General features: G+C 40.5%; 1 protein-coding gene across 1 annotated transcript in view; it reads right to left on the bottom strand.

The window, feature by feature from the left end:
* The window catches only part of meis1b (Meis homeobox 1 b), a 99,299-nt gene extending 91,615 nt beyond the window's left edge, over window positions 1-7,684 (bottom strand). Inside the window, exons 1-6 of the mRNA XM_076285980.1 lie at window positions 7,068-7,684; window positions 5,375-5,595; window positions 4,123-4,264; window positions 3,873-3,923; window positions 3,197-3,247; window positions 2,089-2,235 (exon numbers count right to left, since the gene is read on the bottom strand). Coding sequence (XP_076142095.1) covers window positions 2,089-2,235; window positions 3,197-3,247; window positions 3,873-3,923; window positions 4,123-4,264; window positions 5,375-5,595; window positions 7,068-7,079 — 624 coding nt within the window. The 5' untranslated portion in view covers window positions 7,080-7,684. The remainder of the gene's footprint in view (window positions 1-2,088; window positions 2,236-3,196; window positions 3,248-3,872; window positions 3,924-4,122; window positions 4,265-5,374; window positions 5,596-7,067) is intronic.
* Between the last annotated feature and the right edge of the window lie 8,335 nt (window positions 7,685-16,019).

Raw genomic sequence — 16,019 nt, 5'->3', positions numbered from 1 at the left:
AGAGAGAGAGAGAGAGACAGACAGACCCCGGATGAGGAGAGCCGGGACATTATTGATACGATGCTTGGTTGCACAGAGAACGAAAACATGGAGCAGAGTTCAACCAAAGATTTTAATAAATTCTATGTATTTTTTTTTGGCGACGTTTTTTTTACTGCTGCACAATCCTTGCTGGAATAAATTGGTTTATGAATAAATGAGCTTGCCTTCTCTCTCTTGTTAACATTGTGGAGAATTTGCACAAAGACCATTTTTTCCAGTCCAATTCAACTTTATGCCCGAGGGCATATATTAAAAATACATATGGAACGAGATAATGCACACAGGACGCAAATTCGTTAAGGATGTCACTGGCTAACAACCGAAGACTGGAGTTACACCAAAATAAGAGATACACATATTCAGCTGCTATGCAACTACAGCCCCAATTAACGTCAATGAATCCATTAGTAGCTACCGCGTACTGCGCATTTGGTTTACAACAGTATTCTGTCCCATAGCGTTAAATACTAACATGCAGAGCGTAGTGTTGATAAGGTGTGCAATATACACGTAGGCTATCTAGGTTTCAGTTACGCAAGAAAAGTTTGACAACTCTGAGGCTCTATGCTGTCTGAAGATATACTGTAAACATATAGGACATTAGCCTGAATATTTAGGTATAGAAGACCATCATTAGGCAAAAATAGGACATGTCTTCATCTTAAAGTCAATTAAATATCCGAATCCCTGCCCCGAAGCACAACATAATTTGCTCAGCACACGTTATACACCTAGAAACCCAAGGGTCTCAGCAAAGTCTATTTCTATCCCTTTAATTCCACTCCTATCTCAAATTTGTCAATGGAAAAAGTTCTTGACAATTGCCTCTCCAAAGAATCACGTTCAAGCAAAATACATAATCGCGCGCATGGTATGGTGTTATTTAATTCAAGTTTTGGATTAAATGTATTAGTATCACTGGCGATTTGCTCATTACCATAACCATTAATAGCCTACAGCAGAGACCAAAAGAGCTGGCAGCCAGAGGTCGTTCCATTTCGGTCCCTGTTTGGTCATGAATAGAACTGTTCGCTGGGGTTTTCACTCCATAACATGGACTTGAGACCGACGCACGCATCAGAAAACTACTGGCCGAGACTCCAGTCGATCACACAGCCATATGGAAATTCATGGATTTAAATTATTTATCCTAATCGGTTCATTACTTTTTATGGTGGTGCATCTGCTAATCCTCCTAATATGCACGCTTACATTTTTTTCCTTTATGCAGTGTCTCTCATAGGACACATATTTCTTACACAGAGATACTTTGAAAAGTAGAAGTCTGCTAAATACATCATTTATTTTGTCAATGCTTTACTTGCCATATCATGCTCACGCATAGCATACTTGCCAGACATCCTCTGTCTCAAAAGTGGACATCAGAATTGCCACACGCACAAGCATGAGTGCATATAATTGAGCATAAGAACATTTTGGTTGTTTTAATCTGCTATCTCAATCTATGTAATTAAAAACATAGCATTGCAGCCAACAATAGCACTCCAACCAAACAACCCATGCGCTCAGAAGGCAAGTCGTCTGAAAGGCAGTGGGCGCTCATGTCTAAGGAAAAATACTGATGAGCGAACTAATGAAGCGTGAAAAAATAGCAGAAAATCCAATGCACCTAACCACGGTATTACTCTACAATCGCAGCAGCGCTCTCCACGAATGCGCCCAACTCATTTCCAAGCCCTGCATATGGTTACGTGGTAATGGATAAGCACTGTAGATAACACTCCATTGCGATTTAAGAAGAAGAGGGGAGAGAAAGAAAAGGGAGACGACTAAATTAAAATCGACATGAAACAGGTCAAGTTTATGGCGATGCTTTCACAAGCTAATCTCCTCAGGTCGGTTCCGGGAGCAAACCTTAATGAAGCAATAATGGCTACATTATTCAAAAATTTTCATTCCGATGGAGGCTAAAACAGCCTTAATAGTATGCAAATAACAGCGCAGCAGAGTAGTGACCCAGAAGACACGCTAAATAGCCTGCATTTTTTCCTCCACAGAAAGGAAGAGAAAAGACCCGCCACATACCTGATCAAGGGGCCCCGATGATCTTGTGATTTCTTCGCTGTCTGATTTTGATCCTCCTTCTCTGTCGTCTATAACCAAGTCGATGGGCATCTTGCCCTTCAAGCAGCTGATGTACCGGTGACAGAAATTGTCACAGAGTTCATGTACCTATAGACACAAAAGGGAACACATGAAATCACAAAGGGACATCACAGAGCATTGACAAGTGCAACCAGAACTCCCTTTGACATGGTAAAACGCTCCAAATGACAGCGACTGATGTTGCAATGCTCCTATGTGACCAGGCGCATGCAGAATGTGAAGGAACTTTATTTTCTTGCAAAATAGAGATATCGCAGAAAATTGACAGTGACAAGACGACTCACGGGCTACAACATATTCAACACCCGTGTTAAATTCATCTGCTCCCGGGGTTGTGGCCATTAGAGGGATGACCTGCTTGAGTGACATTTAAGGTAAACTGTTTAATTTCGTCTAGTTATTTCATTACCACCTACTTTCCAGGGAGTCAGATCGTCTCAGGCGTGCACGGGAGAGGAGATATTTGGCCACCCCTCCACTAAAGCCCATAAATGTGAACAACTAACGCTATAATGGATATTATGACAATATTAGCATTGAGTGCCAAGTGTAGATGTCCACTTGGAAGTTTAAGAGTTATCTTTAATCACAAGCGTCAGTCATGAGAGTCTGCTTTATTCAAATAACATTTAAAATACAGTTCATGACTACGCCTGGTCCTAGACGCAAACCATGAACAGATGTATGTTGGATGGCAAATTAAATATCGCTGACATCATACCACCCAATGGCTCCGAGATGCGACAACCACAGTAAGCTAATCAATGACTTTATTCAGCTTGCATGTTATTTCCACGACCATATCCATAAGCCCAAATAAAAGGCACCGTGGTAGTAAATTGAGATTATTGCTAAAATGTATCTGTTCCAGTTTTAGCAGCTTGCATTGTAATTAAACTCGGAAGAGAAATGGGCGCCATGATTGATTCTGACACTAATTGCAACAGACCAGGAAAAATACATTTATGCAAATAGAACCCATAGGTTTGAGAAGCAGAAGAGGCCAGTGGCAATGGGGGAATATTACCTTCTCGAGCTCCAAAAGATGAAATCGTAAAACTTGGATGGCTTGTATCATCTGAAAAATTAAAATAACAATAAAAGTTCAGCGCGTACTTAAATATGATGAAACAAGCATCTCAGGACTAAAATAAGGGCAACTGCTGAGTTGGTTTATGTCTGAGGGTTTCATCAAAACCTTATAATTGACTTCCAGGTTATAGCCTAGGCCCATATTACATCCAAATATAAAATAATAGGTTTTAGTAATGTGTGAAGAATCCTATCATCAAAAGAGCGCTATCAGCTGTGCCTAAGATCCCAGTGAATATTGGACTATGGGCTAAGGGTAAGGCTATGTCAAACATGTAATATAAATATAGATAGAATTCATGTGAATGGGGACCTGGAAGTGAAACTATTTGCATAAAAAAACTTTTCATTGAAAGTTATGTGACGGCCCTCTAATGGCGGCAACAAAGACGGTTATCAGTGATGACAACCGAGGCTATCGTGAAATCAAACTATCCTATTGGAGGTAGGCGTAGGCCTACACAGGCTATTTTCTAGGCCCACAGCTACACTGCTGGAGTGGAACACAGCTTTTAGTGAGTAGGCGACCACCATGATAATATAAGCAACAATGTCCTCCGGTCTGATTCATAATCACGCCCGTATACTAATCAAATACATGATGTGCTTACCAGATTATCCAGCTCTGGATTCGATGAAAATAACGGTTTTTCTGCTCGGATCTAAAACATCACAAATACAACTCTTAGACTGCGTTATTTACAACACATAGCTTGTCCGACAGCAAAATAGAGAGCCAGACAAAATTAGACAATTTTAAATTAATAAAACTGTACACTTCTTTGAATGCCAAAGTAATTAGTTGTATATATATTTAAAAAATTCCGACCACTAAATCCAGATTAACAAGCAAACTCTGACCTGTTTCGCAAAAACTGCTATATCTTCATTGAAAGACTCTGATGAGCAGACGTCGCCTCCTGCCACCCCAGGCTCTCTGGGCGTGCAAGTTGCTAATTCACATTTCTCAAAAATCAGTGCTAGGAGAGGGAACAGGGGGTGCCTGGAATAAAATACAAACCCAAATGTCACTGGGAGAAAAGGTAAGGGTCAGAATTGTGAAAAGGTTAATTCAACAACATCTGATAGCATCCCTGCAGAGTCCGAATAGTGGCCTGAGCCACGCCACAGGCAATCGCATAAGCTACATTTACTCAGAAAGTAGGCTACATAATAAATACAACCGAGTTCTTCCTAAGTGCGCACACGTTCACTAGGTACAGCGCTGTGGTAGGCTTACGCAATTACTTTTTTTCATACTGCCCTAACACTTTGTTTATTTACGAGCATTCACTGTTTCATTTGTTATGATCATGTTTTGTGTTGTCACACAAATAAATGGCAGCTAAGTGCAACATATTTAGAAAGGATGTCAAGAAGATGGCAACAGCGACCCACTATCGGTCGCCTACACTGTCTGGTTTAGGCCAAACTTGCCATCTGTCGAATATTTAGTCAAAATAATTTCCAAAAATACTTTCCACAACTGAGATATAGGCTCCTCGGACATAGTGTTATAAAATAAATTTCAAAATATCAGATAATATAATGCTATTCATATCCTACAGGAGCATAATGATACTTTACTCATGCAGTCTATGGGATACGGGACGTTAAAAGGGGTATTAAGCGTGTGCGGGTTTGCTGTTGCTTTCTTGGCCACACTACTGTAGGCTATATTAGTTTTTGAATGCTGGTTTTAATTGTTATCTTTCAAAGATAACTCCGCTTAGGAAATATAATTTGTAAAAGTGACAATCAAAAATGGCACTTTGTTTCAAAATGTTGAATTATGGGATGTAATTTAAAACTCATGCACAATTTAAACAAGTCACCCCACCAACAAGCCCTAACGGCCCAGACAGGTTTAGAACACTCTGAATACGCAGACAACCGTACAACAACCACCAGCGCAAAAAAAATCAACAACTAAAAGCCTGAGCTGACATAATGGTGTCAGGGTTGAACTTAAGATTGCATGGAAACCCTTTTGCCCGATTTTACAACCTCTCTGCTCAGCCTCGTGACTCCAGCCTCTCGCCATTGACCAGTGCATGTTTGTACACGCACCGAGTTCAGAGAAAGATACATGTGATTGACAGCTGAAACATACCCGTAAATGGAGTCTTTATCTCTTTTAAGAGCATCGTTGACTGAGGAGCCCATACTGGGTGGCATGGTGTTGGTGTGCGCCGTGTGCGGGTACTGGTGCGAGTGGAGCTGGGGCCCATGGTTCAGGTGGACAGCCGGCATGGCTCTGGCGCCGTGGTGATCCTGATACATCGCGGTTGACAATCCTACTCCGTCCATCCCATAATGGGGTAAATCTTCGTACTGCACACAACACAGGGAAATTACCCGAGTGACCATCACTGAGAACACTTAAATGCTACAGAAATATTCAACCATGGTAGGCCGTGTTGTTTTATTAATGGAATTAAGCCCAAAAAACATTGCAAAAAGTTCGAAAAAGTAGGCCCATTATTGTTCTTTGCTCCATCATGTATTCACGTGTAAATGTAATATTCAGACTTAAAACTTTAATGGTGTTACTCATGTGCTGTCCCAAGGATATAACACAACCAATTTATACTACCAACTATACTATATATTAAATTAAATATTATTTTGTTTTTACACTGAAAAGTGTTATCTGTATTATTAGTCTACAACAAATGTGTTATAACGCATGCATGATAATCTTAATTTGACTACATCCTAATTACACTTAATAATCCTATAACTATACGAGCCAAGAATAATTATTTCTGATACTTAACGATGATTGTTTTAAAATATCTTAGAGGCTGGCCATCGTACTATGTTTTGCATGCAACTAAAGACAACTGACATGGAATTGTCTATAATTAAAACTTAAATTAATCAAATGTTATAGTTTATACATAGGGGTAAATACTAAAGACGAGTAAAATATATGTGCACATTAATATAAAGTGAATTAAATGGAGCTTTGGAACAACTACTATAACAAAACTTTAGCACTGTTTCTTTAACGAATTAATGCAAAAGAAATCTATTATTCATGATGTTAACAGAAAGTGACAACCTAATATCAGTGAAAGTGAGAATAAAAGGAATTACGTCCAAACCCTAAAGCTATAAAGGTGTAAACAGTCCGAATGGTGTTTCTGTGCCTTTACATGGAACCTATCTGCGCCTTGTATTAGTGTATGAGCTTCACTTTGGAATTGTTAGAGCTTTATTTACAAATGCGAAGTTAGCAAAGCCTGGGTAAGGCTTTTTAGTTGCATACACGATATCCTGATTTCTAGGACTGTTATTAAGATGTGCGTCATTGGCGTGCGCAAACTGTGGAATAATTTGTGCCAATCAATTAATTATTCTATACAATTGTGGGTTGAACTACTACTGATTAAATATGTCGTGAATCAAGGAAATGTCACAGAGGTGACATGGGATCTACATTGTGGACTCATGGCATAGAGACATCGAGTACCAGAAAATAACAATGTAGTCAAAAAAATTGGGAGGAGGGGTACTGTTCACAGCTGAAATGGGAAAATAATTTAGTGTTGTCTGTCCCTGTCCATCCTCAACAGTGAGATGTAGTACAGCTACCAGCAATAACTGATGTGATAAAGTTTTAAGATCTCCAAGTAGTTGAATCTCTGACAAATATCGTGCATGAATGTACAGGCAAAGATGGCAAAACATAATGCTGGCAGTCATGCCAGACAAACTAGAGAAAAGTTTGGCTGTGCGTCTGTCATCGGCCACGTTTCATTCTACAACACAGACCCGCTGAAACTTTTGGGAGTACGTACCCTCTGCGCCATCGCCCTCCTCTCTCCCTCGTCTTCCTTTCACTTCAAATATATCCCCTATGAGGCCAGGGTGAAGAAGAAATAAACACGCAAATTCCAAACGCGAGGCTTTTTGACAAAAAATCCGTATGTCTTTTCAAGGAAGAGGTGAAGCCAAGTCCTTCAGCTCAAGTTCAGCCAAAGCCAAGCAAACACGTCCTCTGCTTTCCCCAGGACAGCGACGGGGAGCGCACAAATCTTCTCCAAATCAGTAAGAAAATAGCCCTCAGACAAAACTAGAGAGTCTCATGGCTTTCTGCCACTCCGGTTGTCAATCAAAAGCGAGCTTGTCAAAGTACTGAATGAATGATGATCCTCCGCGCGCTTCGACTGGTTAGCACACCTAATGTTAATACACAAATGCACACAAAAATGAATCTCTCGCGTTTCTTTGATCACTCTCAGCTCCTGAGTTGATTTTGTATGCAATAGCCTCTAAATGAGATCAAGAGGAGGTGGGGTGATAATTCTGGCTTAGTTTTTCTTAAAGGAGCCACGATCGATGCTGCGAGCTTGCCTGCCCGTTTGTGTACAATGAGTGTATGTTGAAGGCAGCAGAGGACTGAATCTAGACGGGACTGCCGAAACCCGGAAGTAGTGGTGGCCATAACAGGTCGCGTCTTACACAATGCGGTGGGCTACAGCAAGTCTCTCGTAGAGAAGGGGGTGAGATACGTAGGAGGACATTTGAAAGCGCTCGCCTTGTATGCGAGTTTTGAGTTCATTCTGTGGGATACCATCTGCATACTCCGCTCAGGATCCTGCCGCATTTTAATGTTTTATCTTTGTGGATGCAGTAATTTTGTTCTAGCATGTAGTGCTGCACAATAGATCCTGACATATTTTCTAGAATACTCTCCCGAAGACTTCGTTGCGGATTTTTATAAAAGTCATTTAACTATCATCATGCGCTCTGGGACCATACACCATATAATGAGAACTGTGATTGTCAGATAAGTGTAGTACCATCATAAATGCAATTTATTCAAATTATCACCCTTGGACTTCAGATAGCACTGCCGACATAGTATTTTTTTTACCCTTCGTAGATGCAGGTTGAGCTGGCCGCATCTCATGTACTTACTGGACTTGAACTGTCTCCCGAAATGCTTTATCTGTTGCCTACATGATTGTCAAAACATCAACTTGCAGTAGGAGAAAACTCTGCAGCTCATTTATTTGACTACAAAATATATGGAATTAATTTATGGATAGTTTCGTGCGTTTGGAATTCCCCAAGAAGAGTCAGGTACATGCAATCTGTTATTTTACACAACTGTCTTTGTTTATGGCATTGTAATATAATCTCATTGTGTATGCGTTATATGTGTTTAGTAAGCAAACTATATCAATTAGGACACATGCGTAAGAGTAATAAGGTGTAGGCTACAGACATTACTACACGCGATTGAAAACACCCCCATCAGATGAAAATGGGCTGACCCATGTGACTGTAAGGTTGAGGGTTTGGGGGGAATAGCCAATGAAAGCTGTGTGTTTTAAGGCAGGCTTTCCATTGGTTTTAGAAATGATCAATTATGAAGTGATCAATCGCTCTAAGGCCAAAAATGAAGGGGAGTCGAGATTGAAAATAATAAGAAACACAAAATGATTCTTTATAGATTATCTAAAACCACACTTATATGAAATACTCTCTCTCTCTCTCTCACACACACACACACACACACACACACACACGTGTGTGTGTGTGTGTGTGTACTTGTGCAAAGTTGTGGTCTTAATTTTGTATTTGATCCTATTTTAGAAATGCACCTCGACTTCACTTAGTTAAGACTGTGTGACTGTGTATACCTGTTGTGCTCCTATTTTATATGGGATAGAATGGAAGATTTATGTAAGTTTGTCATTTATAAAGGTTGAAGTATTGATATCTCACAGTCACAGTATGGATCTTATAACCCACACTATTTGTGTAATATATAAAGCCACATCTTTTTGAAAACCTGTATGGTAAAATACTTCACCTAATTATCAGCAGATCTCACGGCGTGTCACTACCATACAAGTTCATGCAATATCTTATTGAGGTATTTATATACTGAAGTTGGAGTGCCATTTAAATAGTGTGTATAATTCTAAAGAGTGATATTTTTGCTGATGTTCCCTGTCAAAGTTGTTAAACTCCCAATAATAAAGTTACTTTTATGATTATCTCCTGTTGTAATGTCACTGCAAATTCATCTTATTATGTTTAGCCAAGCGTCTAATTCAGCTTTAAGCAGCATTGTTCTCTTCCTTTATGTCAAAGTGCGTAATGTGTTAGTTGTATTCAAATGACAAGGTGACAAGGTGTATGAAGTTTGCCTAAGAAGCATCTGTCATCGATCAGAAGCGTTTTCTGCCCGCAACAGTGTCATATCAGATAATGCAAGCCTCTGCCACAGCCAGCAGTTCCCGTGGCTGTGCAGCACTGAGATCTTTGGTCAAATTTACAGGCATGAAATGACTATTAAATCCCCAAAGCGCGCAGCAAAGCGCAGGATAGGACACATGGCGCAACTCGGTCGACGGATACAAAGTCTGATAGTGAAACTCTTGGGGACTAAACTCAAGAATATAAAGGGAACGTTTCACTTAAGGAGTGCGCATAGTGGGGTATTCCTATGCTCTGTATAGGCCTTTGCGCTGAAAACTGTAAATTGGTGGGTAAGTGTTTCTCTTTGAAAACATGTGCGGTTGGCTTTGGATTACTACTGTCTAAGATGAGCTAGTGTAAACTGCCTTTAAAATATATTAACATTCTTTGTGTAACTGAGTATTCTGACGCTAAGTAATTATCATCTTGTTCGTTCAAGTGACCGCTTTAATTTCAAATAATGTAGAATTTGGAAAAATAAGGTGAAACAACTATTCCTCGCCTCTGCCTCACATTGGCCGTGAAAAGCGACACTGCTCTTGGTATAACTTCAGCTTAAGATGGCATGAAAGCCTCATTATGCCAACACTGTCACAGTACCAGAATGGTATTATAAAGTAATTAAGTTGCTTCAATTAGCATATATAAAAGGACGCCCTAGACCATAATGTAGGCGAGAACTTTTACTCCTTAGGTTGCCTTTAACCAAGGGTCAACACATTTTAGCATGCATCAAAGAATAAGCTCCATTCCGGCATTGTAAGCCTCTGGATGACTTGTAATCCTCAGCACTCTTATTAAATCAGTTGGCAGTGGAGTCTGCTTTCATAGTAAACATTGGCTCTTAGACTATGATCCATTGTCTGTAAGTATTAGTCTTAATGAGTATTAGACTTAAACAATGGTTATGTGAACATATTTTATCAAATTAATAACATTAAACTGCATTATTTATCACGGTTAAGGAATAGGAGCATATTCTAAATGGGTTTCAGCTGGGAATGTGTATAAGACCATATGACAATTCAACAAAATGTACATGCATTTAAACCCTTTAAATGCATGTCAAAATTAGATTAGGCTACTTACTTTTTAAACACACTGTTGTTTGCATGCAGATATAGGCTACAGTTTCAGAGCAACGTTTGCAAATTCGCTGTGTAGAACTAACTACTTTTGTCAAAATACCCATTATGCCCTAATATTTGTTGCTCCTCTTAATTTTCCTTTTCCTTTGAGCGTTCCCATTGAAAGCAACTGGCGGAGTGGTTCAGAAGTCAAACGGAGGTCAGTCTTTACAACCCCCGCAGCAATCTGCGGGAAACTTGTTGAAATGCGCAGAGGCCAGGCAGCGCTGAATTCAGCTGTGTGTAACCAAAATGAGCATTTCAGAAAAATTTTAAAAACTGCACGGGGTACGAGAGGAAATTATAATCTGCGTGTGTTTGAAAACAAGAAAGTGTGATTTAAAACATATAGGCTAGGCTTCAGCAACGTATTGTGTAAAACTGTATTGAAATGGTCTCGTCGAAATGTATACAATTTTAAGATATCCTACTCTAATATACACAGAACACTTTTTAAGTCGTATATCTTTATTCAAAATTTCATACCAAGTAGATTGTAAAGCCATTCTTAAATTATTAACTCGTTCAATCTTACTCTTTTACTGGCACAATGTCACAAGCAGAAGCATCTAGAAGATATGTTAACAGGTCTGCTTTTTTGAATTGTATTTTTTGAATTGTACGACATTAGACAACAGTTTGGGAGGTTGTGGTTATTTTAAACCGGAGTTGTTTACCCACTTTAAAGTGTCTTCTGACATTAAACTTAAATTATTTCTAAAAAGTAATTTTTTTTTCTTTGCAGTTTAAGGCAGCTGAAGTTGAAATATGCATCAAAGTTTAGTATAGTGTTTTATTAGAATTTATCAGAATTAGAAGTTTGAGTCACCACAAAAAGAAAACACCCTATCCAAACGCACTGCTTATTGGAATTTTGCATACTACTCAATACATATGGCCACATAATTTGGGAGTAATATGATAGAGGAGTCTTTTTGACAAATTTGAAGAGTAACACAAAATGTTTCACACTAAAGTTGTTTTGAGTTGTTTTGAGAATCTTTGAAGGCGAAGCGTTTACGGTTAATCATGTGCGCCTTCTACTGGTGGTGAAAAGAACCACAGCATTCCGCCAAAGGTAAGTTCATCAAGTTTCGAGTTGAAAAAAATATGCATAGCATAAACACACCGATCATTCATAAAATGTTTTTTTTTACTTCAGTGTATAACGTACATAATACAAATATTTTGTAGAACCACATCGACTTTTGTTAGAGTACAGAAATAAAAATGTAACCTACCTATCATTTTGTGGACCAATAAAAGCTGAGACCACTTAGGCTATTTCTTTAACCAGTATAGTTTTTAGCACGTAAGGCCTAATATGGATTACACAAATTCACTATCACACAAAATCTATTGATCTATATCTATCTGTAATTAACTTTATCTTATTTTATATACCTGTGATCAATGTTCCCATCTAAAACCTTTAAATAGCCTATGTATCTAAGTTTAATTTCTTGATAAGACCGTTGCTTAAATGAGTGTGTATGTAGATTCTGTAAAGGATGATTATGTTTTTGTTCACTGCGTTATTTTATATTCCCTGTACGTTCTTTTATATTCCCTGTCCATGTGTAGCAAACGTTCGGATTTAATCCAAACATGGACTGAATAACGATATGACGACTGAACTTTACACCTGGAATAAAAACCGTTAAAATATATTTACACATTTTGTGATGTAATGTCTTGATGAAAAATAATTTTGGAAGTTTTAACACACAGAGTAAAATATTGTGTAGGCTACCGAAAATATTGACAAGGGCAAAACTCACTTGGAGTCATAAATTACATATGAAATCTCCTGTATATCAATGATTAAGAACATTTTATTTGTGGTTAATTATGTTGATATATGTAGATTCCTTATTTTTTCCATGGCTTAATAATATGTTTTTTGCCTCTTTTTCCTGTTCTGACCAATTTGGTGTGGATGTAGGTGTTTGCAGATAAATGGGAGCCACACACACATATAGCAGGGAAAGATCTAAAATAGCCCTAAATGCTGCCACTCAATTTTCACATCAGGCCTCAAGTCACTAGACTGTGGAATTGAACGTTTGCAGCACACTGCCAAGGTGATTGTGTGATTCTGAATCCATGGATGAATGTGGCAGCAGCAGCACTCCCCTTCTCTCACTCCCCTCGCTCACCCTTTCGGCTGCAGCAAGCGCCGCAACATTTGTCACTTTGGCTATTATTTCAGGTGTGCTAATGGGATAGGAGCCACACGGGGGTGAGGGGTGGGGTGGGGGGGGGGTGGTATGGCAGATTAGTGTGATTTCATCTGGCCGCATTTGTCGTCTGCCAGGTTAAGGCTGCTGGACCCAAGAGGTGAAAAGTGAAGTGACTGACCATGGGCAAAAAGAAAAAACCGAGGGATTTCGGTGAGGGAAAGACAGAGGGAGAGGGTGATGGAGAGGAGAGGGGAGATGGAGGAGTGGAGCGCCAGGACCGTGTCACGTGGGGGGCAATCACAAAGTGCAGAGGATGAGTCTCGCACCTCCCAGGGAGGCTGTGAATTGATCAGCACCTCCGAGAAAGAAAAAGGGAGAGCGAGAAAGAGAGAGAGAGAAAGAGCAGGGTGAGAGTGATAGAGCATTTTGCAGTAGATGTGTGAAGACCTACATTTCCCTGCACGTATGGGTGTGGGGGGTGGGGGTTTAGCTAGGCCTCACATCGTCGTAGGCCGACTCTAATGAGGGCCTCGGCCTGTCCTCCTCACACAGACACACACACACACACATATCTGACAGAGATAGATGTGTGCTGGTGTCTCTGTGCATCTCAAGGGGAGGTGGATCCCAGTCTTTTCTTATCACAGCAAAGGCCTCACATGCTCTCTCTCTCTCTCTCTCTCTCTCTCTCTCTCTATCTCCCTTTTCTCTCACACGCTCTTCCTCTCTCTTTCTCTGAATCTCTGTCCTCTGAATGGAACAGAATGTGGTCATGCATTCTGGAATTAGGGGAGGGCTGCTGCTAGAACAAACACACAATCATCCTGACACCTGCTCACATAATAAATGACCTGCCAGGGGTGGACATGATGGTCTGGTCACCAAAGGGTGGGTGTGCCACCCCCAACCCTCCACCACCCAACCCAGCCCCATCTTCACAGTGCAAACAGGCCAACTGTGAAGGGGGGAGGGGGGTCTGATGAAGCCATAAGGACAGGAGCTACAGTTAAACACACAACAGCGCGTGAACTCAAGAATACACACTCTCCTCAAACAGACTTTGCACCTCTCAATGAATGTCACTGCCAACAAAAACAAACACGGAAGTGTGAAAATAAAACAAAACAAAATAAACCCAATCTGAAAGTTTGTTTGTACTGTTCACCGGAATTGTTGCCTGCTCTGGAACAGATTCGTGTCCCTTTGCTGCCAGTCTGTTACTTTTGCAGCACTAGTCTAGATCTGTTGCCACAGATGAAGAATGATGTCCATTACCTAAGCTAACATGGACTCAAGGCATAACAACTAATCTAATAGCAGTGCCTAGAGCCAAACTTGAGAAAGAATCCCAAATGACAAGTACTATCATCAAGTTGATCGGGTGCACACGCAAAGAGAGGGAACATCTTTTTAAATTAATCTAAAGTGTATTATGACTCATTGTCTGTCTTAATCTGACTTAATTTTTATTGTTTAAACATTTTTTTTTGTTAGTACACTGACATTAACCAGAAAAAAGGGCTGGGCCTTTGGAAGCATGAACAGCACGGCCTCCGAGTGAAGTGAAAGTCCTCAGGCTTTTGTCTGCTGGTAGTAGGCAGGCCGGCGGGCTGCGTCCCCTGGGCTTTCTCCACTGCCCTGGGGTAAAGCAGAATCACAGAGACTCCTGACCCAAACACTCAGCACTTTGATTGCAGACCCTCCCGGCAAACAATGGCCTGAATGGGATCTGACGCTGAGGGTCTCGCCGTGTCCCCAAAGGAAACCCACACCAGGGGTAGAGAGGGTCCCGGCCAGGGCGAAAGAAGGCCGACCGGCCCCTGTCCCCTGAGCACAAGGCTCACTGGGGGTCTTTCCCACCCCTGTTGCGGGACCTGTGTAGGCATCTAGTTTCAAGAAAGTACACTTGTTTTTAAATGTCATTTGTTTTATGTGAGGAAGACACGCATTGCACTTTTTACAATTCTGTCTGCTAACTTGCTTTGATTTGATATTGTTTGTTACACCATTTGTAGTTCATTCCTTTTACAAAATGGCATTAGGGCCCTCAAATGCCAACATTCCCCGCTAATGTATTTGGTGACAGATGTGTTGCCGCTGTTGGTGGTGTTCGTAATATGGCACAGAGTGTGTTTGAGATAGCGGATTCCTTTCAGTTAAGTTCAAGGCACAAATGGTTTCACGGCTTTGAGGGAACACACTGCTAACACACTGCACCTAATGTGGGCAATTAAAGCGCAGGACTTCAAAGCAGGTCACACTTCAGCAACTGGTCAGTGACTCAGTTTCAATCTGCAGCATTAACACTGTTAGTGGTGACAAAATTGGGTAAAGACAATCAACCTGTGAATTTATGTTACAAACACAGACCAATAAAATATTTTCTGCACTTAAATGGAGTGGATTGCTCGATCTTTTCGGGGTAAGAACTTCTCAATACACATGCACCAAGGGGCATCACGTTGCATTTGAAACCTCTAGGTTTTTGTTTTTTTTCCCCGACTCGGTGATGGTTCTGCTTGGGATTTGCCGTGATGGGCATGATAACGTGGAGAGCATGTGGCGGGCGCTGGGGAGGGAGCCGGCCCCAGTTCAGGAGCAGGGCAGCGGCACACACGCAGGACTGAATTGAATTAGTGACATTCGGAGGGGAGGCTGCGGCATCGGTTACCAGGGCCATCCTATCTCCCACACAGAGTTAAACAAGGTGAGGGCAGCAGAAGGTCACAGACATGGCACACTCTGAGGACTGCTTTAGGTAAAGACAAGGCGCGGATCAAGTTTTTTGTGTGTGTGGATAGTTTTTGTACATTTATATATTGATGAAAATAAAATAGAAACATGCAAAAAGGTGATATTTATTTTATGTTTAAAATTAAAGAGATAGATGAAGATGTTTATGAGCCTCAACAGTGGGCTATAAAACTCTACTATATAATACTGATAATAGGACACCTTTTGCACACACACCTGAAGCGAATGATATAATAACTCAATGCATAGAGATTGTGTAGTTAAAGATTACATATAGCGGCTCCTCACTGTGATATATGTTGCAGGGTATTTATGGGAGAGTATTTTTATCCACAGCCCGCTGTATTATTCAGACACACACATACCCGTGTTAATGGATATACATGAGCTGAGGAAGATAGCAGGTACACTCTCTCCCTCCTTCTCTCTCTCTCCCTCTCTCTCTTTCTCATGTTTTTTTTTCTTTCATGCC

The sequence above is a fragment of the Alosa pseudoharengus genome, unplaced genomic scaffold (assembly GCF_046254945.1).
Source record: "Alosa pseudoharengus isolate Yale_2024_CS ecotype anadromous, Long Island Sound unplaced genomic scaffold, YU_APseudo_1.1 YU_APseudo_1.1_scf_15, whole genome shotgun sequence".
Lineage (NCBI taxonomy): Eukaryota > Metazoa > Chordata > Actinopteri > Clupeiformes > Clupeidae > Alosa > Alosa pseudoharengus.
Note: the sequence above shows the minus strand (reverse complement) of the source record. Positions and strands in the feature narration are given on the sequence as shown.